General features: G+C 56.2%; 3 protein-coding genes across 5 annotated transcripts in view; 2 read left to right on the top strand and 1 right to left on the bottom strand.

Annotated features, from left to right (window-relative positions):
• Positions 1 to 3,379: 3,379 nt before the first annotated feature.
• On the bottom strand, positions 3,380 to 12,380 carry LGI3 (leucine rich repeat LGI family member 3). The gene is made up of 8 exons (XM_012435260.3): positions 12,175 to 12,380; positions 11,209 to 11,280; positions 10,372 to 10,443; positions 9,954 to 10,025; positions 9,780 to 9,851; positions 8,326 to 8,495; positions 7,982 to 8,146; positions 3,380 to 5,502 (listed from the first exon to the last, which is right to left on the bottom strand). Exons 1-8 carry the CDS (start codon positions 12,378 to 12,380, stop codon positions 4,685 to 4,687), a joined length of 1,647 nt encoding a protein of 548 aa, XP_012290683.2. The 3' UTR covers positions 3,380 to 4,684.
• A 5,104-nt stretch (positions 12,381 to 17,484) lies between these two features.
• On the top strand, positions 17,485 to 20,278 carry SFTPC (surfactant protein C). Its single transcript, XM_021665096.2, has 6 exons — positions 17,485 to 17,740; positions 18,395 to 18,553; positions 18,901 to 19,023; positions 19,255 to 19,365; positions 19,719 to 19,869; positions 20,083 to 20,278. Exons 1-5 carry the CDS (start codon positions 17,699 to 17,701, stop codon positions 19,857 to 19,859), a joined length of 576 nt encoding a protein of 191 aa, XP_021520771.2. The 5' UTR covers positions 17,485 to 17,698; the 3' UTR covers positions 19,860 to 19,869; positions 20,083 to 20,278.
• Positions 20,279 to 21,161: 883 nt separating this feature from the next.
• BMP1 (bone morphogenetic protein 1) overlaps positions 21,162 to 26,310 on the top strand; it is a 49,982-nt gene continuing 44,833 nt past the window's right edge. For 2 of the 3 annotated variants that reach the window (XM_021665093.2, XM_021665092.2), the window contains exon 1: positions 21,162 to 21,342. Coding sequence is in view for 2 of the 3 variants with exons in the window: in XM_021665092.2 (XP_021520767.1) it covers positions 21,195 to 21,342 (148 nt within the window). In the remaining variant the exon portion in view is untranslated. The remainder of the gene's footprint in view (positions 21,343 to 26,310) is intronic. The other variant, XM_021665094.2, reaches the window with a different exon arrangement.

Below are 26,310 nucleotides of genomic sequence, written 5' to 3' on the forward strand. Positions count from 1 at the left end.
GAGCTAGCAGTGAAACCGGCCCACAGGAGAAACTCCCTGGAGGCCCCCATGTCTCCATCTCCTCTCTTAACCACCCCCTCACATTTACCCGTCCCCCTCACACACACACATTGGAGTCACCAGACAGGCCAAGGGCTAGAGGAACCCCTCTAAGGAAGGCTCCAGCCACTGTCCATCTCTAAGCACAGAAGGTGAAAAGTGTCTTGGGTCCCCCTGAAGGAGAAAGGGTGTGATCCCCTGATGGTCTCAGGAGGAAAGGGACCTCATGATTCAGGAGCTCACTGCACATGTGAGCCTCGGGTCCTTTGGTGAGTCTGCAGAACCGTTCCTTCCCTCCGCTGCCTTCTGGGGCCACGTGCCTGACCTCAGCATCACAGGCCTCTGTCTCCCCGCATTCGCTGGGAAACGTTCCCTGGTTCCGCCCAAAGCCCACTCAGCTGGGATGGTCTTCTGCATGGAAACTCCTGGTCCCAATACCTGTGCTTGGGAAATCTAGAGAAGAGATGTCAGGTCCTCGCTGACAGCAAGTCTCAGCATGGAGGGCAAGAGGCTGGCAGCTGAGGAGTGCCACCCTCCCTGGCCTTGGCAGAGTTCGTGGACCTTGCCTCTTCCAACCTTTGGTCCTGAGCTGTTGACACAGTCACCCAGTTCCCCTGGGTTGCTAAGCAGCACTCTGGATGTGGACAAGCCCCAGGGCAGGTGACCCGGCAGGCACACACGGAAAGCTGGGCACTCAGTGGCCGAGGGAGGAGAATGCCTCCCAACCCTCAGAAGAGCTCCCTCCACGGGGGCAGCAGCTGTCAAAGTGGTATTTATCTTTCTACTGGGCAGCAGAGTGCCAGCATATCTGGGAGACTCAGCCTACTTTCCCTGGCAACCTCTCCCAAGCACAGGATAAGGGCCCATTTCCCATTTGAAAAAGGACAGCCCTCCCCAGGATGATGGAGGCGCCTGCTAAGCCAAGTTTAAGGAGGTGGAAGGCAGATAAGTCACCTATTTCTGGGGGTGAGGAGGCCAGACCAGAGGCTGCAGGTAAGGTATGGGGCACAGGGTGCCAAGACTGAGGATGGGTGAGGAACTGTCACCTACAGACAGTTCTCTCTAAAGAGCCACCTCCTCCTCTTGTACAAAACGCCCTTCTCTAAGGCACCTCTGTTTTCATATAGTCCTACAGACCCAGGCAAATCATAATTATGTGCTGAGCACACTATACCAATGGACTTACATATATTAATGCATTTAAATCTCATGATAGATAACCCTGTCAGGGTCGGACACGGTGGCTCACGCCTGTAATCCCAGCAGTTTGGGAGACCAAGGTTGGCAGATTATTGAGGTCAGGAGTACGAAACCAGCCTGGCGAACATGGTCAAACCCTGTCTCTACCAAAAATATGAAAATTAGCCAGGTGTGGGGGCGTGCTCCTGTAGTCCCAGCTACTCGTGAGGCTGAGGCAGGAGAATTAATTGAACCTAGGAGGTGGAGGTTGCAGTGAGTCAAGATTGCACTACTGCACTCCAGCCTGAGCTGGAAAAAAAACCAAAAACCAAAACACTAACAAACAAAAATGCCGTCAGGTAGGTATCACGATTATACCTGTTTTATAAATGACAAAAGCTGAGGCACAAATAGGCTAGGTAATGTGGCTGTAGTAAGCTGGCAGAATCAGTAATCCATGAAGTGGGGTTTTTAATCTGCTTCACAGAAGGAGAAATTGAAGCTCAGGGAAATCAGCTGACTTGCTTGAAATCTCACACCATGGGAAGGGACTGAGCCAGAATTCACACCCCTGTTATCCAGGCTCCAGACCCCACTGTCTCCAGTTCTCCGCGCCCCACCAGGCTGGTTTCGAGCTGCCTGGGCTCTCCGGCCATGACCCAGCCCTCTGTGCCCAGCTGCTCACAGGTGCTCGCTGAAGACAGAGAAATGAAGGGGGTTTTGTGACATATGAGAGCTGAAAGGGGCTCGGGAGGACAAATGAAAACTTGAGACACAGAAAAGAGATTTGAGCTGCCCAGGGTCACACAGCAAGCACCCCTGCCCAAGGATCCATCATTTCCTCCACTTCCATCTCCTGTTCCTTATACTGTCATCAACCCACACAAGAGAAATCCATTTACTCAAGCCCATGGGGGAAGAGAAGAGGGTCCCCCAGTTTGACAACACCTGTTTTGCCGTTTAGTACTAGCGTGCTGTCCCAAGACTCCATTGCTTGCACTGACACCCTGAGCATTGTCCCCGCCCGGCCCCCATCTAACTGTCTCGGACTCTCTCGACTCCACTCGGAGATGTTGAGGGCCCCTGACGGCCCAGCAGACTTGGGTGTGTGTGGTGGGATGAGGTCACAGGGGATCTTCATGTAGGGCAGAGGCTCATGGGCTTGCTGAGCAGGAAGCCAAGGCAGGTTCCTGAGCAGGGGAGGACAGGAGGGAAGTATGTGTTAGAAAGATCAGACCGATGGCCGGGCGCGGTGGCTCATGCCTGTAATCCCAGCACTTTGGGAGGCCAAGGCGGGCGGATCACCTGAGGTGAGGAGTTCAAGACCCACCTGGCCAACATGGTGAAACCCCGTCTCTACTAAAAATACAAAAATCAACTGGATGTGGTGGTGGGCACCTGTAGACCCAGCTACTCGAGAGGCTGAGGCAGGAGAATTGCTTAAACCAGAGAGGCGGAGATTGCAGTGAGCCAAGATCATACCTTTGCACTCCAGCCTGGGCAACAAGAGTGAAACTCCATCTCAAAAAAAAAAAAAAAAAAAAAATCAGACCAAGAAGCTCGTTGGCAGGGGCTGGCAAGGGACCCAAGACAGTGGACAATGAGGAGGGTTTGGACAAAGCTTTGAGCTTGGAAAGGGCAAGACAAAAAAGTGCCCATCTAGCAAACCTTTGAGACAAAGAATGGAGAGGACTTGGTGGCTTATGAAATATGGGAGAAAGGGGACCTGGATGTCACCTAGAACTGCAAGGCACCTCACCTGGGTGGAGGTGGCAGCAGTGACAGACATTTGTCCAGTGGAGGAACGGGGGTCGGTGTAAAAGGAGACGAATTGCTGAGATTGTCCTCGGCCACACTGATTGCAGTTGACCTGACAATAGGACAGACTCATGTCTTCCTGGGTCCCTGGACTGTGATCTCCAGGAAGGAACATGAGCTGTGAGTCAGTCCCAGGTGCTGGAGACTTGTCACACCAGCTCAGCACCTGAGTGCCATCCCTGTGAACTCCTGACCCCAGCCCCAGCTGATGTTGGGGATGCCCGCGTCTCATAAAAAAGGGAAGCAGGAGGAAGAGAGTCTGGAAACCATTGCCAGGCCCCCTGCGGGCAGCAGGGCAGGCCCAGTCTCCGTTTTCAATGAAACACCTTGGCGACACTGAGAATCAGTTATGGGGAGGGAACTTTTTATTTGAAGCAAGTGAATCATAGCATTGCCCCCTAGTGCCCTGGTATCCTGCCACAAGGAGTATCACACCATCTGGGCACAGGGCAGGGCCACCCCTGCCCACTCCCTCTCCACTAGCCTGGCATCTCAGCAGACAGCAGAGGGCAGCAGAAGCTCAGCTCCTGGGGCTCCTCCCACCAGCTCCCACCCTGTCCACTGAAAGACAGTGCTACTAGGGGCCTCTGTGGATTGGGTGTGCCAGGGCTGCAACATGCCCTCAGGACAGGCTCCACTCTGGGCGCCCTCACAGGTAGCTTGGGTGCTTGCAGCTTGGCCAGCTCTTGGATCCACCCAAGAGGCCTGCCTAGCTCCGGGGCCATGTCCCAAAGACAGGGTGAACCAGCGAGTAGCCCCAGCCTGAGGAAGCGACAGCTCCAGGAAGAAAAGCAGAAAGGCTTTCAGCTGGGGGGGGCCTCTGTCCATGGGTGAGCTGGGATTCAGGGCCATGAAGGAAACGCCAAGGAGAACAGAGGCGGACAGCGCTGGAAGCTCCCCGGGCTGCTTCTGCTGCCGTTGTTATTGCTTTGGGCAAAGGGGCTTTGCCCCCAGGAGGCCAAGCAGGCCCTCAAAAGCTGGCACCACCATTCTCATCCTTATCAGTTGCGGGGGAGCACGATGGGGGTTAGCAGAGGGGGTCCCCTCCAAGCAGAGAGGCAAAGTAACAAGAGGCGAGCCCGGTGGGCAGCGCTGATTCTGCATGTATGCACACGTGCCCTGACATGTTTATAGATGGACATGGAGTGAGGATGGGGCGTGTGAGTGTGTAATTGAATGTGTCCATCCCCATCCACATGAGCATGCAGACGGGGTGGGGCAGGGCTGAGTGCACCCCAGGGAAGCAAGAGCAGGTGCACCTGACAGGAAAGACCGGGGGCAGAAGGAGAAGCATGGAGACAGGAGGATGCAGCCCCTCTCGTTCCTAGCACCCCGCACCACTCATATGCATGAGACTGGGGGCAGAGCGTGGGGAAGGCTGCCGAGTGGGGGGACCTGCCGGATAGGGTCATGGGAACTGGGTGCTAGGTGTCCCAGGGGTGCCTGGTGTTCATGCTGATTGCAGTGATGACGCTTGTCCCCCTGGGCCAGTCCACAGGGTGTGCCTGTGCACACTGGGCGTGTGCATATGCAAGGGCACGGATGCAGGTAGGCCTCGTGTCTTCACACAGACACACGTGCTGCTCACAGAGGCCCCCACCCAGCCTCCAGCGGCCACCCTGAGGAGCCCAGAGGCCTCGGCACCTCGCTAGGCACTGAGATCCACCACAACATGTCTGTACACCAGTGTCTGTCCCTTGAAGCTGGGGGCCAAGAGCAGCTGGGCGTCCCCAGCAGGCATGTAGCAGAAGGCCCGAGGGGCCTGCACAGCCAGCTCCTGGAACCGTACAAACTTCTGTCGCCCCTCATCCCACTGGTAGATCTGGGTGAAGGAGAAGTCGCTGCCCAGCGCCAGGTAGCGGCGGCCACCCACGAGGAAGGGCTGCAGGGCCAGCGAGCCCCGGGAGGGCAGGGCCTGCACCTCAGAGAAGCGGGTACCCTCCCAGCGCAGGATCTTGGAGTCACCGATGTAGCGGCTGAGGCACAGGTAGCTGTCGCGGCCGGCACGAAAGTGTTTCACAGCCTGGGCATCAGGCACCTGGGTCACCTCACCCTGGGCCACAAACTGCTTCTGGGTGCGACTCCACTGATAGATGACGGGCGCCTGGGAGCTGCTGGACACGATCAGCCTCGGCTTGCCCTCGCCGTCCACAAACTCCAGGTCTGTGTCGCGGTGCCAGGGGTGCAGTGCCTGGTGGGAGTAGAAGCCATTCTGGTGCCAGCGGTAGAGGCTGGTGGCACCCGCCTTGGAGCTGTCGGCCACGGCAAAGTACCAGTCACCGTCGATGCGGAAGGCCTCTAGGTCATTAGGTTTGCGCACGCGCTGCGGGTCAATGTCCTGCAGCTTGGTGAAGCGCGTGGTGTTGGGATCCCAGTGGTAAATGTAAGAGCCGCCAAACAGCTGGGCCACGACCACATACAGCTGGCTGTCCACCACCATCGGCTTGCAGTGCACTGCAGAGGGGGCTGTGCCAGGACAGGGGCAGGCAGCATCAGGCAGGCTGGCAGCTCCCACTCCATCCCACCCCCTCGGAGAAGGCCATCCCTTCCAACCTTGGACCAGGACCAAGACTCTGCGCTATACCATTGCACCCACACGGAAGTTCATCCACTAAGCGCTCAGTGCTTTCCAATTGATTCACAGCTGATACCCAGTTTTATATCACCCTTGTTCCACCCATACCCCTAGGGTTCAAATACAAACTGAAACAGCCCAAAATAGGTGTCCCTCGATATTGACTTGTTGCTTAACCTTAATGTCAGTTATTGAATTCTTATGGTGTGCAGGCAGCCACTATGCTGAATGTAAGCACACGTTGCATCGATGAGGAATCCATCACGTTGGAAAGGGCCCTGTGATTTTTGTCTGTTTCACACAGAAAGAAACTGAGGCTCAGAGAGAGCAAGTGACTTGCCCAAAGTTACCCCACTGGCAGTGGCCAGGCAGGGAAGGGAGGAAGAATCTGAGAGGATCCACAGTGGGGAGAGAAATCTTAGGTATACCCAAGACTCCTTGCTGTTTGCATAACGGCGCGTGAAAACACAACCTCCCAAGATTCTCACTTTTGAAAGGGCTTTTATGTACAAAATTGAGTGCCCATGTGCACCCGTACTCACAATCAGCTTCATCAGAGCCCTTCTCGGACACCAAGCACATGAAACCATGCACTGCCAACCTGTCCTGGGGTCTCCAGCTGCTGCCCAGCATCTCCACCTTGACATCCCCAACTCACCCCTCTTTCCTTCTCACACCACCCCACCTTTCTCCCAAGAGAAGTTTTCGCAGAGCCTCAGGTTCCGGCGGTCACTGCCTAAATCCCTTCTTTGGGCTTGGTCTGCCCCACCCAGATGCTAATGACCCCCATGCCACCCCTCAGCTCCTGCTTTTCCCTCAGACTCTCCTGGTCTACACACCCACACAAGCACCATTCATGGCTCACAACTCACAATTGAGCTCCATACCCATCGCTGAGCCTGCCCTCTTCCTCCTCTGTTCTTGGTTTCAGCTGTGGCTCCACTAGTCTCCCAGTCCAGAAACCTGGCAGTCATCCCTAACACCTTTCTCTCCTCCACTCGCCCCTCCCTGATGAGTCCCCAGGTCCCAACAAGCTTCCCTTCTACTTTCTAATAGTGTGTGTAGACTGGTGTTAGTTTCTCCTTAAATGTTTGATTGAGTTCACCAGGGAAATTATCGGGGCCAGGAGGTTTTTTAGGGGGAAGGTGTTTTGGGTTTCCTTTTTTCTTTCTTTCGTTCATTCTTCTTCTTTTTTTTTTTTTTAAGATGGATTCTCACTCTGTCACCCAGGCTGGAGTGGTGCAGTGGCATGATCTCAGCTCACTGTAACCTCTGCTGCCTGGGTTCAAGTTATTCTTCTGCCTCAGCCTCCAGAGTAGCTGGGATTACAGGTGGCCGCCACCACTCCCGGCTAATTTTTGTAGTTTTTTAGTAGAGACAGAGTTTCGCCATCTTGGCCAGGCTGGTCTTAAACTCCTGGCATTGTGATTCACCTGCCTCAGCTTCCCAAAGTGCTGGGATTACAGGCGTGAGCCACTGCACCTGGCCCTTTTTTTTTTCTTTAATACTGATTTCAAGTTCCTTAATGGAAATGGGGCAATGTAAGTTTTCTATTTCATCTTGTGTCAGTTTAACCCTCCTTTTAAATCTCTCCTTCCATCCTCACTGCTACTGTCTCATGTCCAGGCTCCAGCACCCCTCTAGCAGACAGGCACATATCCCCCTACTATTTCGCCCTTGTGTCTTGCCCCACACCTAGCCTTTTCCCATGCAAGATGCTTTCCAAAGTGCAGACTGGATCACACATTCTGCCCAAACCCTGTCAAGGGTTCACCCACCTTGAACCTTATCCCTTGTCATCCAAGCTGCTTATGATTTGCACACATACACACATTCACATACTAAGGTACCGCACACCTCCTTGACTTTGTTCATGCTTTTCCCTCTGCCAAAATACTATTTTTTTAGCTCCTAGCTAAGTCTCCTCCAGCCTTCAAGACTCAGTTCAGACTCAGTAGATCTAAAACTGAGCTCAACAGTCACTCCTGTCTCCTCCTACTCATTTCCCAGTCCATCTAATTATTTAAGCCAGAAACCTGGGCATCACTTCTGAGTCCTCCCTTTCTTTTATCCTTTAAGACTCAGCTTAGATATCGCCCTACACCAGGAAGCCTTCCCTGATTGCCCAGGGTAGGCCTGTCCTTTGTGCTACTAAGAGCATCGTGTTAATATCTCCCTCTTAACACCTGCCTAGCATATGGATGTTATCTGTGTACATATTGGCCTCCTTCCAAAGACTGGAAAGTTTTTGTGGGCAGAAGCTATGTCTCATCTATCCCTCTACCTACAGGAACTCAATGCGGTAGAACGATGAAGCCCACTCTCCCTCCCGCTGGCAAGGGCCAGCAGAGCCAGGTTGGGCGCAGGTACCTGGGATTCTATCATAGTCTCGAAGCTGCCGCTCGACATAGTCCCACTTCAGGATGGTGCAGGCACTGACACCTGGCTGGGCCAGAGCCAAATAGAGGTCGCTGGAGTAGAGGAAGGGCTCAGCCGACACTGCTGGGAAGGACAGGGTCTGGTACAGCACGAAATCTGCAGGGATGAGAAGCGTGTGACTCAAGACCAGAGGGAGAAGGGAAGGGCTCCGTGGGTGACAGCGGTTGCTTGACTGCTGCTGCTGAGTGTTGTGGGACAGGGTGGGGAGGGTTCATGCCTGTCAAGCTGCCTTGGGGTAGGCATGGACTGACACCCAAGGCAGGGGCGCCTCCTACCGGTGGTGATGCAGTCGAACTCCCGCAGGGGCAGGTCCTGGACCTTGTGCTCCTGGAAGCGGGGCGGGCTGGCGCAGTAGATGGGCGCCACCGTGGTGTTGGTGTGCGCCAGCCACTCCACCAACCACTTCACCTTGCAGTCGCAGTTGAAGGAGTTGCCCCGCAGGTCTCTGCATCATGAGGGCAGAGGAGGGGGGCACAGAGAGGGACAGGCTCTCAGGGCTTGGCCCACCCAGGCCCTCCAGGTTTCCATTAGTAGAGCTGGTCAAGGCTGCTTCGGGTCACTCACTTGCATCTTTGTACTGATTAGAGAAAAGTTGCCCTCTGGCTGGATGCAGCTCCACAGACACAGGCTTGGCCAGCAGTGTGGAGCCAGTTTCAGCCCTTGCTGAGCTCTTTGGCCAGGTTAGCTTTCGCAGTGTGCAACTTGCACAGCTATATGTTGCACCCCTGTTTCTCTAAGCCTCCCACAATCCAAGGCTTTTATTTTCTTACAAATATGATAAATGAGTGTGGCTATGCTACATGCTACTATGTGCTGTATATATACTACTATACGCCACTACTCACTCGAGACCTTCAAACACTCCTCTCTCATTGGACTTTAATGTAGAGTCCAGTCAAACATACATTTAAAGAGCACATGTTGGCTGGGTGCAGTGGCTCACGCCTGTAATCCCAACACTCTGGGAGGCCAAAGCAGGCGGGTCACTTGAGGTCAGGAGTTCAAGACCAGCCTGGTCAACATGGTGAAACCCCATTTCTACCAAAAATACAAAAAAATAGCCTGGCGTGGTGGCTCACGCCTGTAGACCCAGCTACTCAGGATGCTCAGGCAGGAGAATCACTTGAATCTGGGAGGCAGAGGTTGCAGTGAGCCGAGATGGCACCACTGCACTCCAGCCTGGGCAACGGCGTGAGACTCTGTCTCCAAAAAGAAAAGCACATGTTTTTATTTCTTTTTTGAGACTGTGTTTCACTCTTGCTGCCTAAGCTGGAGTGCAATGGCGTGATCTATTCTCCTGCCTCAGCCTCCCAAGTAGCTGGGATTACAGGTGCCCACCACCATGCCTGGCAAATTATTGTATTTTTAGTAGAGATGGGGTTTCTCCATGTTGGCCAGGCTGGTCTCAAACTCCTGACCTCAGGTGATCCACCCGTCTCAGCCTCCCAAAGTGCTGGGATTATGGGCATAAGCCACCACGCCCAGCCTTAAAAAGCACATTTTTAAAACATACACACATAGCGTCTCTGGTGTACTTTGAGAGAAACTCCAGTTTGGAAAGCTACCATCTGTATCTAACTCCACCTCGCCTTCTCAGGGACCCCCCCAAGACCCAAGCCCTGTCAGCCTCTCAAGACCTCGTGACCATCCCAGTCCTGACTCCCATGCCTCTCCCTCCAGGGATGCACCCTCTGCGGCACTGTTGGAGGAGGCAGGACTTGGGTCTTACAAGTCATTCAGGATGTCCAGGGGCCGAAAGATGTCTCTGGGCAGTGTCTGCAGGTTATTGTTGGCCAGCGAGCTGCAAGAGAGACATCTGGGTTAGCTGAAGATCATGACCACGGTCAAAGGCCACAGGAGAGGTGGGGCTTCAGTGCAGTGTATGAATGCGTGATGTACTCACAGGTGAGTTAAGGACTTGAGTCCTCGGAAGGTGAACTTGGATAGGGCCCAGATGTCATTGTTCTCAATGAAGCTGGGGAAAGCGAGAATGGGCCTCAGTTGTCACGAAGGATGCCAGACCCCCAGCAGCACTCGCCCTATGCCTCAGCCTAGGTGTCAGCCCATGTCCCCAAGGCAGGTTTCCAGATGGAATCTGGCAACATCAAGCCCGTAGGGACAGGGCATCAGGTAGGGTGGAGGCAAAACAAATCAAACGACCTCCTGCTCAGGTCCTGCCATCGTGGGATGCAAGAGCTATCGCCTCCCATCATCTCCCCATCCCAAAGCCTTCTCGTCCACTCCCCACCCAGACCCTTGGCCCCCCAGGCCTGGGGTCCCCCTCTCTTCTGCTTTCCCATGGCCCCTTCCATCCCACACACAGATATTGTAGGTGCGACAGTCCTGTGAAGGCGTTGTCTCCGATCAGTGTAAACTTGTTGGAGTTGAGTAACCTGCGGAGACAAAGTTGGAATTAGAGCTTTCAAGGGTGTGCCTGCTGCCCCAGCCCCCAGCCCGCTGCCTCAGCCCTGGGCTTCTCCAAGACCTGGCTGCCCCACTGCCATCCATAGGGACCCCATGGGGAATCCCTGGGCCACCTGGGCAACAAGACCAGGTAGGAGCCTGTTCTGGCCCCAGAAGCTCCCAGAGTCCCTGTTGGCTCCTAAACATTCGCCAAGGCAGGGCTCTGTTGTCAAGCCGGCTCCTGGCCCGCCCCTGTGACATCTCCTCTCCCTGTCCCCTACCCTCATTCTGTCCCACTTCAACCCCTCATGGACAACTGTCCCTCATGGATGGGATCTTGTAGAGCTCGAAACACTCCTGCCATCCCTTTCTTTCAGCCCCCAGCTCTTTCTGTGATCCCTGATTCCTGCGGTCACCTGTCTCTAAGATGACCCCACAGTGCCCACCTTGGGTACTGACCAGGCTATCGCACCCAATCTCCTTGGGTCTCCAGAGGAGCCGAGCCCATCCCCGATCCCCCCTGCTTGGCTTCTGTAAGCCATCTCTAGCGCTCCTCCTGTTGCCCCTGACTCCCATGACTCCAGGCTGCCCCGCCTTTTGGGTACATCCTATCAGAACAGAAGCAAGGGACACTTGCATCTTCATCTCCAGAGGCTGCTTCTGTCCACTCTCTTTCTCTGTCTCCCCAGCCCGGATCTGTCCCCTGCTACCATCCCCACAGTCCCCCCAACCCTCCCCCAAGGCCCTGTCCATACAAGAACTGCAGCAGTGGGAGGTGGGAGAACGCTCCATCCTGGATCTCTGAGAAGGCAGCATTCACCAGGGTCCTGCAGAGACACCCCAGTCAGTACTGTGGGGGCTGCAGGGAATGTGCTGAGGCAGGGAGAGGTGGACAGGGAGGGAGTGGCTTTTGTACTCACTCACTCTGGAAATGCCCCATTTGACCAAGCTTCCTTGGCCCCTACCTGTGTGTCTTTCCTTTCTCTTTCCAAATTCACCCCCTGCCTTCGCCATGGTCCTCCCCTACTGCCTCTTGGGGCACCCATGGCCCCAGGCTTAGCTTCCCTCTTAGCCAAGAAAAGGTTCTATCACCTGCACCGTCGTCATCATCATTCAAACACCCACAATGTGCTGAGTGCTGTTGAGAGATGGGGCATGGGGGTGGTGGCTGGCATCCTGGTCCCCAAGGACCTCACAGCCTCTCTGGTTCTACAGACAAGGGGAGCCCCTGAGGCTGGCTGCTGCAAGTGACAGACTGGCCGGGCTGGGTGCCGAGTGCCTGGCCAGTGGCAGGCATGTGCCCTGAGCCAGGGTGCTGGGAGGGCATAGCTCATTCCCACACCACCCTGCCTGCCACCCTCCTCCCCCATAAGGAGCCCTCCTACCCTTGGTGTGACATCACAGACAGGGGCCCACATGCTCCTGTAAACAACCCCCCCAAGTCCCGAGCCCAGCACATAGTAGGTCTCATTGATGCTCCTGGCAGTGATGATTCATTCTTGGCGGTGAACTCATGCTTTTCCCAGCCATGGCCGCTGAGCCTGCAAAACTGCAGAACTCGCTGCCCACTGGTGCCTGGAATCTCCAGTCCTGAGGACCCCTGCGGTCCCCCTGGTCTCTACACTCTTAAGACAGGGAGCAGGGGTTCTCCTGTCCTCTCCCAGAGCTGTCATCGGCCTCCTCTCCCTCCCCACCCCCCAAAGCCAGGGCTGGACACTCACAGGGAGATGACCTCCGAGGGCAGGTTCCTGGGCACTGCCTTGGAGTCCACGCAGAAGGCGGTGTCCCTGGTGCAGGAGCAGCTGGGAGGGCAGGGGGGCGTCTTGGGGGGCCTCTTAGCGCTGACTTGCAGCATGAGGCAGAAGCCGAGAGCCGAGAGCGCCAGCAGCGTCGGCCCCGGGCCCCGCCTGGCCCGCAGCCCCGCCATGCTGCCCGCGAGCTCTCCCTGGGGCCCGCGGCCGCGGCCCCCGCCCCACCGCTCCCGCAGCTGGGCCGCCCCGCGCGGGCTGGCACCTCCTAGCCACTGGCAGCTGCTGCGGCAGCCCAGGACCTGCCTGTGGACTCCTCCTGCCCTCGGGCGCCGGCTGCGGTCCCCTCCCCTGCTCGCTCCCGCGATCCGGCTCGGAGAGAAGCGCGGAGCGCGGAGCTGGAGCCGCAGCCGGGGCTGACCGCGCCGGGTGGATGCGGACTGCGGCGCGGGCGGCGGGGGCGCGCGCGGGGCGGCGGGGGGAGGCCCGGGCCTGGGAGTCGCCGAAGGGAGGAGTGGCCGCTGTGTGCTCTACCGGGCGGTCTCTGGGGCCATCCGCGTGTGTGGCTGCGCGTAAGTGCAAGCGTGTGAGGGTGTACTTGTGCCTCCGTGTGCTGGGCACGACCGTGCGCGCCGGTGCTCACCTGTCTGTGCACGGGCACATGCACACACCGCCTTGTGGAGGTGCTTCGGGGTGAGGGATCCCTGTGCTTCTGGGTACCTGGGTTTCTTTGCATGGGGGGATACATCCCCTAGGCAGAGCCATGGGCATGTCGTGAGTGACAGCGCATATCTAAGTTAGCGGCAAGATTGGAAGCACAAGGGCGTCCTGGAGGAGTCTGAAGTTCGCTTCTAACTGGATTCACATGTTTTTCCACGCGCCGCTGAACAGCATGTACCTTTGTGTCAGCATGAGCTGAGAAGGGAAATGCAGGCTCTGGAGCTGGAGTGGGATTATGTGGAATTCTGGAACATTTCTCACTGCTCAGCCACAGCCTGTTGGAGCTGGGAAGCACGCTGGATGTTTTCCAGTCCAGCCCTTTGTCTAACAAATGAGGAAACTGAGGCCCCCCAAAAGAGGCTGGCTAAGCTTGTTATGCATCTAGCATGTGCTCTGTACTTTCCCTACTTCATCCTCTCCATCGTTTGAGGCAGGTGATAGTGATTCCCTTTTACAGACAAGAAAAGCGAGGCCTGTCACATGGGAAGAAAAGGTATCAGCAGGGATTTCCGCCCACTCTGCCCAACTTCACCATTTATGGTCGTCCTTCTATGTGGGGCTCTTCCTAGTATGCCCCTGGGAGATCAGGGGTCCTTGAGAACCTTTCAGGGACTGTCTGAGTTCAGAACGATTTTCCTACTGTTGTTAAGACATGATTTACCCTTTTCACTTCTATTAAGCCCCACATTGAAAAGATTTCCAAAACTGTAAAACAATGACACTCCTCTCTAATTTTTTTTTGCTTTGTAAAATAGTTATATCCATTAAAAATGTGATTTAGTCATAACATATAATGGGTTTATTAGTGATATTTTAAATTAATATGTAAATAAAACTTTAATTTCTCAGCAACTATGAATAGATGTTTCCCACATAAACAAAAGCTCTTTAGGGTCCTCAATACTTTTTGAGAGTATTAAGGGGTCCTGAAACCAAAAAGCTTGAAGACTGCTGCTCTGTACCACATTAGGTCCCCGTTGAAGGGGGATGACTGTCCTAAGAGCTCGTGGGCTCAGGGCAAGGGGAGGCTGGCTGTCAGCTGCCTGGGCTCCTAGTCTCGTGTCCTTTCCACATCAGTCCAGGGAATGGAGACCATTGGCTTTAAGATGCTTCCCCAGCTGTCCCCGGCCTCTGCCAGCAGGGGATTCTCTGGTCTGAGCTTAAGTTGTGTTCTCCCAGCCAGGGATGCCCCTGCCCTTTGATGTCGATTGCTGCCACACATCCAGCTGCCCTGCTGCCCTCCCCATGCCAGCTTGGGGGGAGGGAAGCAGTGGGGGTAGGGAGGTGGCTGGGGCAGCTGGGCAACTGTCCCCACCCGTCCCTGGCACGGCTCTGCCCAGTACACAAAGAGCAAAGTGAATCTTGTCCCAACCCCTGCAGCTGAGGGGCTGGAGGAGGAAATGGGGAGGCCCATGCAGAAGGGGTGGCCACCATGCGCTGTCCATCACCCACGGCTCTCGGAGGGGGTCAACCCAGAAATAGAGAGGGCAAGTCTGCGCTGTATTCTTGGCTAGTGAGAGGTGCCTGAGAGGATGAAGTAGATGATGCTAATGATGACGATTGGATTTCACACCCAGGATGTCATTAAGTACTCAACAACAGTGGGTGAGGTGGACAGCTAGGACCTGACCCATTTCACAGACGAACATACTAATGCCTGGCAAAGCAGATTGACTCCCGCTGAGTCCCAGAGCTGGCCAGTGGAAGCACTGAGACCTTCACATACTAAAGGCAAGGACTACTGACCGCTGTTGGGGTTGGTCTCATTGTTGGCTATCACTAAGTGTTGGCTGTTTGTGAGCTTCCTGCCCAGTGGCATGTTCAAAGAAGCCTGCGGGAAGCATGCTCCTTTCCTTTCCAGGGCCCACAGTTGCGCTGGAAGATAGAGCAACAAAAAGCACCCATGTCGCCAATGAGAACATTTATGTGTGCCGAATGGTGGGTGGAAGGTGCCACAGAGAGCCTGAGGATTTCAGAGGGCACCATGAACTCGAGTGAGGTCACAGAGCAGGTGCCACTGGCTCTTGGCCTGTTTGGGTGGGTGGCATTCAGAGACATGGAAGGCCAGAATGCAGGGTTCACGCCTGTAATCTCAGAACTTTGGGAGGCCAAGGTAGGAGGACCACTTGAGGCTAGGAGACCAAGGCTGCAGTGAGCTATAAAACTGTGATTGTGTCACTGCACTCCAGCCTGGGTAACAGAGAGAGACCCTGTCTCTAAAATAAATAAATAAGTAAATAAATAAAAATAAAAATAAAACCAGAGAAGTGGAGAGGGATTAGAGGTGGGCTTTCACAGAGGGAGAAATGACTTAAGTAAATGCCAAAAAGTGAGAAGGCTGCAGAGAGGGCTGGTATGGAGGAGGGGGAAGGTTGGCACACCCAGCTAACGACAAGAGCAGACTCTTGTGTTTCCTTCTCCAAGGAACCCGAGACCTCCACCTGGTTGGTGTGAGCCCTCCAGGAAGCAGGCACCCTTCCCCAGCTCTCAAGCAAGGAAAAACGCGGGTTTAAGAAAGAAGGAGGAGAAGCAGCAGCAGCAGCAGCCACAGAGCCTGTGACAGCTACAGCCTGAGGGTAACGGGGAGACTGAAGGCCTGAGGAGCGGAGGCTTCTTTCAAAAAAAAGACCCTTCTCCCAGCACCCAGCGATGACGGCAAGCCCCACCCATAGTGCCTGCTAAGAACAAGTCCCACGTGAGGATAACACGGCCCCCATGAGATGCCCACAGGGACCCCGAGATGCCTGCAGTGCTTGGCTCTCCCGCTGGCCAGCTGCCCACCTGGCTCAGGCCCAGTACTCATGAGTCAGCTGATCAATCCCAATGTTGCCAGGACGATGGGGGCGGGAGCGGGGGCCCGGGGGAGGGCAGGGGTGGGCACTGCGGGAGAGCTGTCTCCTACATCTGGCACCTGCACACAGCTGAGGCTGAGCTGAGAGGACACTTCTCCGGGCTCCCCCCGCCTCCTGGCACCCCTCCCCTCCTTTCACTGTCCCAGGACACTCTCTGGCTGCTGGAGTCTTAGGCAAATATTTAAAGGGGCAGCTAGGGGATAAGGAGGATGGTGGGAGCAAACACTTCCTTCTCTTTCTCCCTTCCTTTCTTACTTCTCAGGGGCTCTCAGCTCAGATGCCATGCTATTAGGCAACCGGGGGACTGAAGACCCTCCAGGTGGAGAGGGAACAGGGGAACTCGTCAGCTCATGACTGAAGGGCAGGGCTCAGGTGGGAAGGGGCCAGGGCAAGGGACAGGAACTGAGGTGGCATGTTAAAGGTAAAGGATAGGAGCTGGTTAGGCGTAGTAGCTCACGCCTATAATCCTAGTACTTTAGGAGGCTGAGATCACTTGAGCCCAGGAGTTCAAGACCAGCCTGGGCAACATGGCGAAAACCCAGCTCTACAAAACATATGAAAATTAGCTGGGTGTGATGGCACATACTTGCAGTCCCAGCTACTCGGGAGGCTGAGGTGGCAGGATCACCAGAGTTCAGAAGGTCAAGGCTGCAGTGAGCAGTGATCTTGCTACTGCACACCCACCCGGGTAATAAAGTAAGACCCTGTCTCAAAAAAAAAAAAAAAAAGATAGGAGGTTAAGAGAGCAAGGCCTAGAGAGGGAGGCGTGGACTCTGCCTCAGTCACCTGAGTTTGGAGGTGAAGGGACTTCAGAGGCCACCTGGCCCAAACAGTGAAAGGGAGCTGAGAGGAAGGGTGAGTCAGCCCAAAGTCGTGGGCAGATGTGACCTTGTAAATATGCAGAGATGGTTTTGGGGAAAGCAGTAGGAAAGAGAGAGAAGGGAGAAGGAGACTGTCCCAAAAGTTGATCGTATTTGGGTGAGTAGCATTCTCACGGCAAATTTAGGATCAGAGGATGTAGAAAGGGAGTCTAGAGGGGTGGGGTGTAGACCACAGGGTGAGTGGGCTGATTCGAGGATAAGGAGACTGGGAGCCCGCCAGTGACCAGAGCCAATCCTGCGTAGGGCTGTCCAGGTGGAAGAAAACAGTGTCAGACCTGGAATCTGCCATCAGCACAGTCTGCAATTGACAGACAAGCCCACAGCAAAGAAGGAAGCACTGCACATGAGTAAGAGCTTGCCACCAGTGGGGACAGAGTTTCCAGAATGAGGAAAATAATGACTGGGGGCAAGTTTGAGGTTGGTACCAGATGTGTGGCAGGAGGCAAGGTGAGAGAAAGAATGCTTGAAGTGGGAATTCAGCCCTTGCAGGGAAATGCACATTTATGAAATAACCAAAACTGATGTCAAAGCACCTCCTGCCTTCAGCGGAGTCCCCTCGGAGTCTACAGGCGCTGTCTCCAGAACCCGCTTCCTGGAGCTCATCCCTAGGCATGGCGAAATTCTGTTGGGAAATGTGATGGTCAAACCCTTGGCCACCTGAGAGGTTCAGGCTGGCAGAAGAACAAGGAAAGCCACAGGGCAGCAGGGGCAGGCGCCAGCAAGGAAGGCAGGCACGCCAACGAGATACCCACAGTGAGAGGTGCAGATGCCCCAAGGGCAAGTTTGCTCAGCTCACCCAGGTTTGCTCTTGCTGGGGCTAAGAGGACTCATGTGCCAGGGCCAAGGGCCCTTGGGGGCTCTCACAGCTGGCTTATCTGGGCTTCAGTTCTGGAGGGCCAGGAACAAACAGGCTTCAAAGCCAAGGTCTTGGCTGGCACACAGGGGGCCTGGTCCTTCACCTCTGTCCTCTCTCCCTACGGACACATATAAGACCCTGGTCACACCTGGGAGAGGAGGAGAGGAGAGCATAGCGCCTGCGACAAGATGGATGTGGGCAGCAAAGAGGTCCTGATGGAGAGCCCGCCGGTGAGAGAGAGAGAGAGAGAGAGAGAGAGAGACATAGAGTGTGTGTGTGTGTGTGTTTGTATGTGTGTGATGGGCCCTGCCTCCTCTAACGTCCCTGGCCTGTTTCCTTATCCAGATCCATTCACTCAACTAACCTAGGGCTGTGATAAGTCCACATGGGGACACCAAGACCACTAAGCCAGAGACCGCTGGGGAGCAGTTATGGGCCGAGAGCCAATATAGGGGTTGATGGAAAGGGCTGTTTGTAGACAGCCCCAAGTAAGAAGCCATGAAATACATCAGAGGTCAGGGGACACTTCACAGAGAAAATGTCACTCCTACTTAATGGGGGTGATCACTTGGGGAACAGAGAGGAGCTGGCCATGGCTGGGATGCCAGGGGGCTGGGGGAAGCTCAGGAAGAGACAGGTGAAGTGGGCTCTCTGGGGTCCCTCAAAACTAGACCCTGCTTCTCCGCTTCTATGTGTCTATGGGTTTGTTAGAATCCAGGCCGTCTCCTCCAAGAAGCCTCCTCTGATCTCAGCCCTTTCCTGCCCATCCATCACATTGGCTGTCCAGCCCTAGGCGGCCGTGGGAGGGTGTCCAGCTTGTGCAGGGAGAGGAGGGGATACCCTAATACCTCATGCCGGTCTCTCTGCCTGCCCCACCCTGTCAGGACTACTCCGCAGCCCCCCGGGGCCGATTTGGCATCCCCTGCTGCCCGGTGCACCTGAAACGCCTTCTCATCGTGGTGGTGGTGGTGGTCCTCGTCGTCGTGGTGATTGTGGGAGCTCTGCTCATGGGTCTCCACATGAGCCAGAAACACACGGAGATGGTGAGAGGTGTGGGATGGGGCAGCAGTGGGCACAGGACACGCCAGACAGAGGGGCTGGGTGGGATGGGCGTTAGGAAACTGTCCAAGGGGAATGGAGGGGAGGCAAGGGGCACAGCTAGAAGGAAAGAGGCAGGAACCAGGCAGCAACCCAGCCCAGGCTTTTCCACAAGGCCCCTGTGTCCTGCAGCAGGACAGCCGGCTCCCTCCAGCACCTGGATCCACTCAGCCTCCCTGAGCTCTAGGGAAAGAGGGAAGCGCATCTGAGTACAGAGGTCTCAGTATGTGGATTGGTACCGTAGGCTGAGTAGGAAAGGGGAAGACCAGGAAGTTCTGTGTGCTTTCGCCAGGTCCTGGAGATGAGCATTGGAGCGCCGGAAGCCCAGCAACGCCTGGCCCTGAGTGAGCACCTGGGTACCACTGCCACCTTCTCCATCGGCTCCACTGGCCTCGTGGTGTATGACTACCAGCGGGTGGGTATGCTCAGACCTCCTGATCCTGGGATTAATGACAAGACTCTGCTAGAGCCACCCAGCTGGGCCACTTCATCCACATCCATCTGTCCCCTCCTCCAGCCCTTTTTGCCTGAACTCCAGATTCTAGTATGACTCCTGTGCCCAACCTAGACAGAGCTGGCTAAGGATCTGGATCAGGGAGCGAGCAGGGCAGGAACCCCTAAATGATCGCCAGCATTCTGTGCCCAGCTCCTGATCACCTACAAGCCAGCCCCTGGCACCTGCTGCTACATTATGAAGATTGCTCCGGAGAGCATCCCCAGTCTGGAGGCTCTCACTAGAAAAGTCCAGAACTTCCAGGTATGTGTGTGAGTCAAAAGAGTGGGCTGTCTCCCTGCCAGGCCTGCTGGGAGGAGTGTCTGAATGGTGGCTATTTGTCATCTGTAAAGCACCATTCCTCGTGGGCTGCAGACTAACTACGCCTCTCCATACTCCCCTGCACGACTCCTTTCCTACCCACCCTGCTGCCAAGCTGCTGGGCTCAGGTGAGCCCACTCACCACCTGGGGGCTCCTGACTCCAGCACAGTCCCCCTTTCCTGGTGAGGAAACAGAGGCTCAGAGAGATTGCCTGACATGCCTGAAGTCCAACAATACGGGCTGCACATGGGATAGAAACTCACTTCCCAGATTCCAAATGGAATGCTCTCTGCAGGCCAAGCCTGAAATGCCAACCTCTAAGCTGGGCCAGGCGGAGGGGCGTGATGCAGGCTCAGCACCCTCCAGAGGGGACTCGGGCTTCCTGGGCATGGCGGTGAGCACCCTGTGTGGCGAAGTGCCGCTCTACTACATCTAGAACTCCTCAGGTGAGCAGATGTGATCCCAGGGACCCTGATCAGCAGTGGAGGAGCCCTCGGGCCACCTGCCCTGAGCAGTGGAGGAGCACTCAGGCTGACCAGGCGCTGGGGCGTCCATTGAAGCCAGGTCATCCAGGGAGCTCAGGGGAGGGGAGGCTCATACCAGTATTTCCCACTCCCGGGACCCTCTCTGTCCAACCTCAACGTTCCTTTGCTTCACAGGGTCAGTGGAAACGCCCCAAGAAAAGGGTCTTTTGCAACTTTTGCAGACGGGCAAGAAGCTGCTTCTGCCCACAGGGCAGGGACAGGCCCTGGAGAAATGGGAGTTTGGGGAGAGGATGGGAGTGGGCGGAGGTGGCGCCCAGGGGCCGGGGAACTCCTGCCACAACAGAATAAAGCAGCCTGATTGAAAAGCAAAGGGTCTGCTTCCATCTTCCCGCAGGACGCAGTGCTGCCCTGGCGGCGGCCGGCCAGAAAGGGAAGGGGCTTGAGGGAGCAGAGAGGGGTTTGCCATTCTTCCTCTGTCTCAGGGCGCTGGGGGACTGGGTCCACCCGGCGGGGTAGAGGGGCTTGCCGGGAGCCATCCACGGGCTTTCGGCGCCCTCCAGCGGCGTCTCCGGAGGAGGGAGAGACGCCGAGACAGCGAGAGAGACAGAGCGCAAAGAGCGAGACGCGAGAGAGCGAGGGTCCGAGAAGGGGAGCGAGGGAGACGCGGGCTGAGAGACCGACCCGAGGCGGGGGCGAGGGGCAGGGGCGGCGCGAGAAACTGACAGCGTGTCCCGCGGCGGGGCGGGGGCTCGGCCGGGCGCCCGCGGGGGAAGCCGCCGCTAGAGGGCACCTCGGGAGCGGCAGCCCGCCCGGCACCCCGGGGGACCGAGCTCCCGCCCCGGCCCCGCAGCCCGCGCCCCGGGCGGCCCGAGCCCCCTCCCCGGGCACGCGGCTCCCCGCCTTCCCAGCCACGGCTGGCGCGCGGCCCGGCCCGGCAGAGCACAGTCCCGGCCCCGAGGGGGGCCGAGCTCGGGCGAAAACCCGCCCTCCAGCGAGCTCATTTCCCTAAAAAGCGGGGGGGAACGGGAGGGAGGGAGGGAGAGAAAGAAAGAGAGAAAAAGAAGGGAAGGGAGAGGGAGACGGCTGGAGCCCGAGGACGAGCGTGGAGCCGCGGCCCGAGCGGGGGGCGGGAGACAGGAAGGAGGGAGACGAGCAGAGGGAAGGGGAAGAGGTCGGGGAGCGCGGGCGGGAGCGGTCGCGGTCGCGATCGAGCGAGCGAGCGAGCGGGCGAGGGACGCCCTCCCCTGGCCTCCAGTGCCCGCTTCCCTCGCCGCCGCCCCGCCAGCATGCCCGGCGTGGCCCGCCTGCCGCTGCTGCTCGGGCTGCTGCTGCTCCCGCGTCCCGGCCGGCCACTGGACTTGGCCGACTACACCTATGACCTGGCGGAGGAGGACGACCCGGAGCCCCTCAACTACAAAGACCCCTGCAAGGCGGGTGAGCGCCCCCCGGTCCCCCGGCGGCGGGCCAGGCGGGGAGGCGCGGGCGGGTTCGGGTTCGGGGTTGGGGGAGGACAGTCCAGTGTGGGAAGCCGGGAGCTGCCTGGTTGGCAATGCAGTGGGGAACAAAAGAACGAGGGGGAGAGGAAGGGGGGTTTGGGGGACTTTTCGGACTGAAGTTTTGCTGCTGGTGGAAGCTGCTGCCGCTGCCTCTCATCTTCCCAGAGGATTCCTGGGGAAGTCTCCTTGGGTCCCGGGAAAACCTGCGAGCAAAGCTGCTTTTCCTTCTGTAGGAAACTTTTCCGGCCAAACTCCTGTGCGTGTGTGTGTGTGTGTGTGTGTGTGTGTGTGTGTGCGTGCATGAGTTTTCTTTCCCCGTCTCCCCCATCTCTCCTGCTCCAGGAGCTGGGTGTTTTCCAGCCTGTCTGGGCTGCCCTGGGGCTGCACATCTGTCCGGCCTGGAGCTGGGAGGCCTGAGTCTCCAAGGAGCAGGTCCCAGGGCCACCACCCAGCCCAAGTGAAAGAAGAAATTTTGCCAGGGATTCCCTGAGATCGTGCTCTCTGGGTATCCCGTGGTTTAACCAGTAGCTGCAGCTTTCTGGGACTTAGGAGACAGCTGTCAAAGTCAGAGAAGCCAGCCCAGAAGGGGGACTTGCCTTTGCCCCTATGTGCCCAGAGACCCCTGCCAAGGCCAAGTTGGGGTGGAAAGAGGGAAAATACAAAGAGAACCCAGATATTGTATATCCGCTCTGTCACCCCTGAGACACCAGAGGCTAATTAGCTGAGGTCAGGGCCCCAGAGTGTGTGTTTGCCTGTATGTGTGTGTGTGTTCTTTGTCTCTATGTAACCCTTTCACTCCTGCTGGGCCCAGGAGGGTCCTGCCCCTGGAGTGACCAGATGGCCAGGCACTCGGGCCATTTGCCCGATTGCGTGACCCTGAGCAGGCTGTTTGGGGACACACAGGGACAAGAAAGCAGAACTTTTCCTCGACTTCCTGCCTGACTTCAGTTCATCTCCAAATAGCCAGAGCCAGGGGAAGTGGCACAGATCCTAGAACCGGGCTGCCTGCATGGGGCACAAGGGGGCGGAGGGGCAGGCAGCTCTAATCCTGGCTCTGGGGACCCTGTTCAGGGACTCTCCTGGGGAGATGGACCACAGGCAGGAATAAGAGACCCATCCAATGGAGATCAGGGCAAATGCCTTAGCCCTTCCCCCTCCACACCTGCTGGACTGAGCGTAAACCAGGACATTCGCTGTCATCTTTCTCTCTGGGTGCTGGGAGTGGGCACAGGGCAGAGGGGACTGCGCATGGGCTTTGAAGGCAGGCACATCTAGCTTCCAATCCTGACCCCGCCACTCATGATAGCTGGGAATGGTAATTATCGTGTCTGAACTGCAGTTCTCACACCTGTAAAATGAAACTGATCATACATCTTTCCATAGAGTTGGTGGAAAGCGTTAAATATGAGAACATACATAAAACACTTATTAGTGCCTAACACGCAGTGAGCACTAAATAAATGTGGGCTCCCTACTCCTTGTCTTCTGTGCTTCAGACTCTCACTTCATTTTTTTGAGGGGTGTGGGATTGCTCGTGTCTCTTTGTGCCTCTTATCCATCAATCCATCGAAACATAATATGTGTTACGGCCTGGGATGGATGTTGTGGGAGGTACTGAGAGGTATAAGCTAGGACCCTACCCTCAAGGAGCTTATGCTCCAGTAGGGACACAAGACACCTACAGACATAATCAACAGCACAAACCAAGCCACATTGAGTGCCACATTGGAGGGTAGGACGCTAAAGGCTCAGGGAGTCTCCTGTCCCTCTTCAGCCTGGTGGTGGCAGAGAAAAGTGATCATAGCAGGCTGGGAAAGTCTTTGGGGTCTTCATGGAGGATTTGGGGCTGGGACCAGGCCTTAAAGAATGGCGAGAAGCCATTCTGATGTCTTTCCCTTCTTGTTGCAAATGGGAGTGATTTCCAGAGCAGCAGGAGGCTGAGGGCTCTCCCCCCCAGTCTCAGGTTTCATGCTAGGGTGGGGCTGGCTGAGTTGGAGCTGTGAGTAAGGGTTCTGGAGAAAGCACTCCAACCGAGTGAAGTGAGGCTGGGGGGACACTGGGCCAGGCCTAGGGGCAGCTGAGAGGGCCCCAGAGCCTGACAAGGCCAGGCTTCGCGTCAGATCAGGCCTCCCTTTCGAGTGTGACTGATGCTTGAGACCTGCCCACCTCTGAAGGAAACTCACATGGGCGTTCCCAGGTGCTCACACCCACACCCCTGGGCTACTGCCCTCCAGACCCCAGTCCCTGGGCTCTGTTCTCCATGTTGCCTTCTCCTTTCTGACTTTGCTTCCCGTACCCACTGCAGCCCTGACCTCCAGATCCTGGAGGTGATGATGGCAGGCATGGCTGTCCCTGCTTCTTTTCAAAGCCTGGGACTGAAAGCTCCTTTTGACTCCCACAGCTTACCTGTGACATCTTGTGTTGCTCTGAGGATAGCCAGCTCCCTTCATTGGAAGTCACCTCTGGCCATTACTGGCCGAGTTATGATTGCCGTTGTAGTAAGGGCAAAATTAAGACCCTTGCTACCCTGGAGAGGTTCCTGGACCTTCTGGGCAAGACCAGGACAGTGTGTAGGAAGCCAGGCTGGTCTGTTTGTGTGCTCAGAGCTGGTGCCACCATGCCCTCACTAACCCTTGCCCAGGAAGACTTTGAGGCAGCCCTGATTTCCTGTATGTCAGGATGCCAAGCCATGAAGGGGGTCCCTCTGCAAGATTTCCAGCGCTGTTTGGCTGCCCCAGGTGACCAACCAACAAGCCCCAGAGAGACCTTGGAGGCAGGAATTGGGACGCAGTTGATCCCATAAGCAGAGAAGCCCACGGGCCTGACCCCACGGGGGTGAGGCTAGAAGCGTGTCGTACCCAGGTCTGGGGTAGTGACCCTGTGCCAGTGAGGCCCCTGCTACCACCTCAACCTCATCTGGCAGCCCAGAGTCTGCAGGAGCGGGAGGGGGCAGTGCTCATCAGCCCACATCCCCATCCCCACCCAGGGGACTGCCTGGCCTAGGTTTGGACATCAGAAAGCCGTAGGGGATTAGGGTACACCCTCTGAGGTCGAGAAGCAATCTCTCCTCTCACCAGACCACGTTCCCCCTCTAGATAGCTGAGTCGCCCCACCCACCCAGGCCCCTACCCCCTGACTCACCTTCTTATTTCAGTGCCCCAAGGGAGGAGGAAAAGACTTATACTCTCTCTGGGCTCTAGATGTGGTGGGGGAGGGGCAGTGAGGTTCCCCAGGAAGGAGGGATTCTTAAGGATTGTAGGCTGGGTGCAATGGAGGCCAAAGTGGGAGGATCACTGGAAGCCAGGAGTTTAAGACTAGGCTGGGCAACACAGCAAGACACCCATCTGTACAAAAAAACATTAAAAATTAGCTGAGCATAGTGTCATGCACCTATAGTCCCAGCTACTTGGGAGGCTTAGATGGGAGGAGTTTGAGCGCCAGAGTTCAAGGCTGAGTCCAGGAGCTGGAGGCTGCAGTGAGCTATGATTGCGCCACTGCACTCTAGCCTGGGTAGAATAAGAGACCCATCCAATGGAGGAGATCGGGCAAATCCCTCAGCCCTACCCCCTCCACGCCTGCTGGGCTGCAGGTAAACCAGGACATTCGCTGTCATATTTCTCGTGGGTGCTGGGAGCTGGGACTGGGTGACAGAGCAAGACTCTGTCTAAAAAAAAAAAGTCTAGATTCTCCAGAGATTTGGAGAGAAGATATTGGGGTGAAGGGAGTAGAAGCAGCACTCCTCAGGCCACGGGGAACCTCCTAAGGAGATCCAAGAGGGTCAGCTAATCTCCCTCCTTCCCTCCCTCTCATTGTCTCACAGGAATGCATCCCTGTCCATTTCTAAGTATGCCCTTGTCCTTTGGGGGGTGTGGCCTGTGAAACGCGGTGCATGCTTGCAGTTATCTGTGTGTTTGAAAACACAAGATTCTGCACGGGAAGAGGTTGAGTGTGTGTTTGTGCACATTTGTGGGTGTGTCGCTGCCTTATGGGCAAGCGAGTTAACCCGTGTGCAGGAGTCTTCCTGAGTACATACAGGTATGGGTGCAAGCATGCACCTCTGCAGAAGGGCATATATGTGATGAAGTCCATCCACAGGTTTGCAGGGGCTTGGGTGTGTCCTCCCTCAGCTAGAAGCTGTGTTTATGTGATGGGACATGCATCAGTCCTGCACATATGGCTATTACACCAGCCAGTCTCCCCTCCCGACTTCCCCAGAAGCAGATGCCTTGCCATGCCCTTGGGGAGGAGATTGGAGTCCAGAGGTTGACCTGGAAGAGTGAGATTCTTCCCAGGCACAGGCACATAGCTGGGCTCAGCCACAGTCCTCCTGGCAGGTTTACAGCTGGAAAACAACACAAACATTTTTTTATCTTGTGTTGAAAATAACTACTACCCTGACCATGACCCAGGGCTTCCTTTGAGTAAGGAGAGACCTCCTGGATTCCTTAGCATCCAGATTCCCTCACTTCCCCAGAGGGGACCCCAAATGCACAGGGCCCCAAAGCCCAGCTCCTGCCCCTAAGGCTCTCCTGCCCACCTCCTTTCTCCCCACCCCTACTCGGTTCCCACGCATTCTTCAGTCGTGACATCCTCACCCCAGGAGCTCAGCAGCCAGGCCCATGCCCTGCCCTGCCTTGCATTTGCTCTGCCCTGATCCTACACTGGTCCTGGACCCGCAGGCCAGCACAGTTCTGTGGCCTCTGCCCTGGGTTTTTTTTTTTTTTTTTTTTGAGACAGAGTTTCGCTCTTGTTACCCAGGCTGGAGTGCAATGGTGCGATCTCGGCTCACCGCAGCCTCCGCCTCCTGGGTTCAATCAATTCTCCTGCCTTAGCCTCCCGAGTAGCTAGGACTACAGGCATGCACCACCATGCCCAGCTAATTTTTGTATTTTTAGTAGAGACGGAG

The sequence above is a fragment of the Aotus nancymaae genome, unplaced genomic scaffold, assembly GCF_030222135.1.
Source record: "Aotus nancymaae isolate 86718 unplaced genomic scaffold, 86718_ANA_hifiasm-v0.15.2.pri h1tg000079l, whole genome shotgun sequence".
Taxonomy (NCBI): domain Eukaryota; kingdom Metazoa; phylum Chordata; class Mammalia; order Primates; family Aotidae; genus Aotus; species Aotus nancymaae.

Bases quoted from the DNA above. Each gene is read 5' to 3' on its own strand.
- SFTPC (XM_021665096.2), top strand. From the start codon at position 17,699: ATGGATGTGGGCAGCAAAGAGGTCCTGATGGAGAGCCCGCCG. The intron at 17,741-18,394 runs GTGAGAGAGAGA...CCACCCTGTCAG, and splicing joins TCCTGATGGAGAGCCCGCCG to GACTACTCCGCAGCCCCCCG. The intron at 18,554-18,900 runs GTGAGAGGTGTG...TGCTTTCGCCAG, and splicing joins GCCAGAAACACACGGAGATG to GTCCTGGAGATGAGCATTGG.
- LGI3 (XM_012435260.3), bottom strand. From the start codon at position 12,380: ATGGCGGGGCTGCGGGCCAGGCGGGGCCCGGGGCCGACGCTGCTGGCG. The intron at 9,852-9,953 runs GTGAGTACATCA...TCTCTCTTGCAG, and splicing joins CTCAAGTCCTTAACTCACCT to CTCGCTGGCCAACAATAACC. The intron at 8,147-8,325 runs GTAGGAGGCGCC...TCATCCCTGCAG, and splicing joins GTTCGACTGCATCACCACCG to ATTTCGTGCTGTACCAGACC.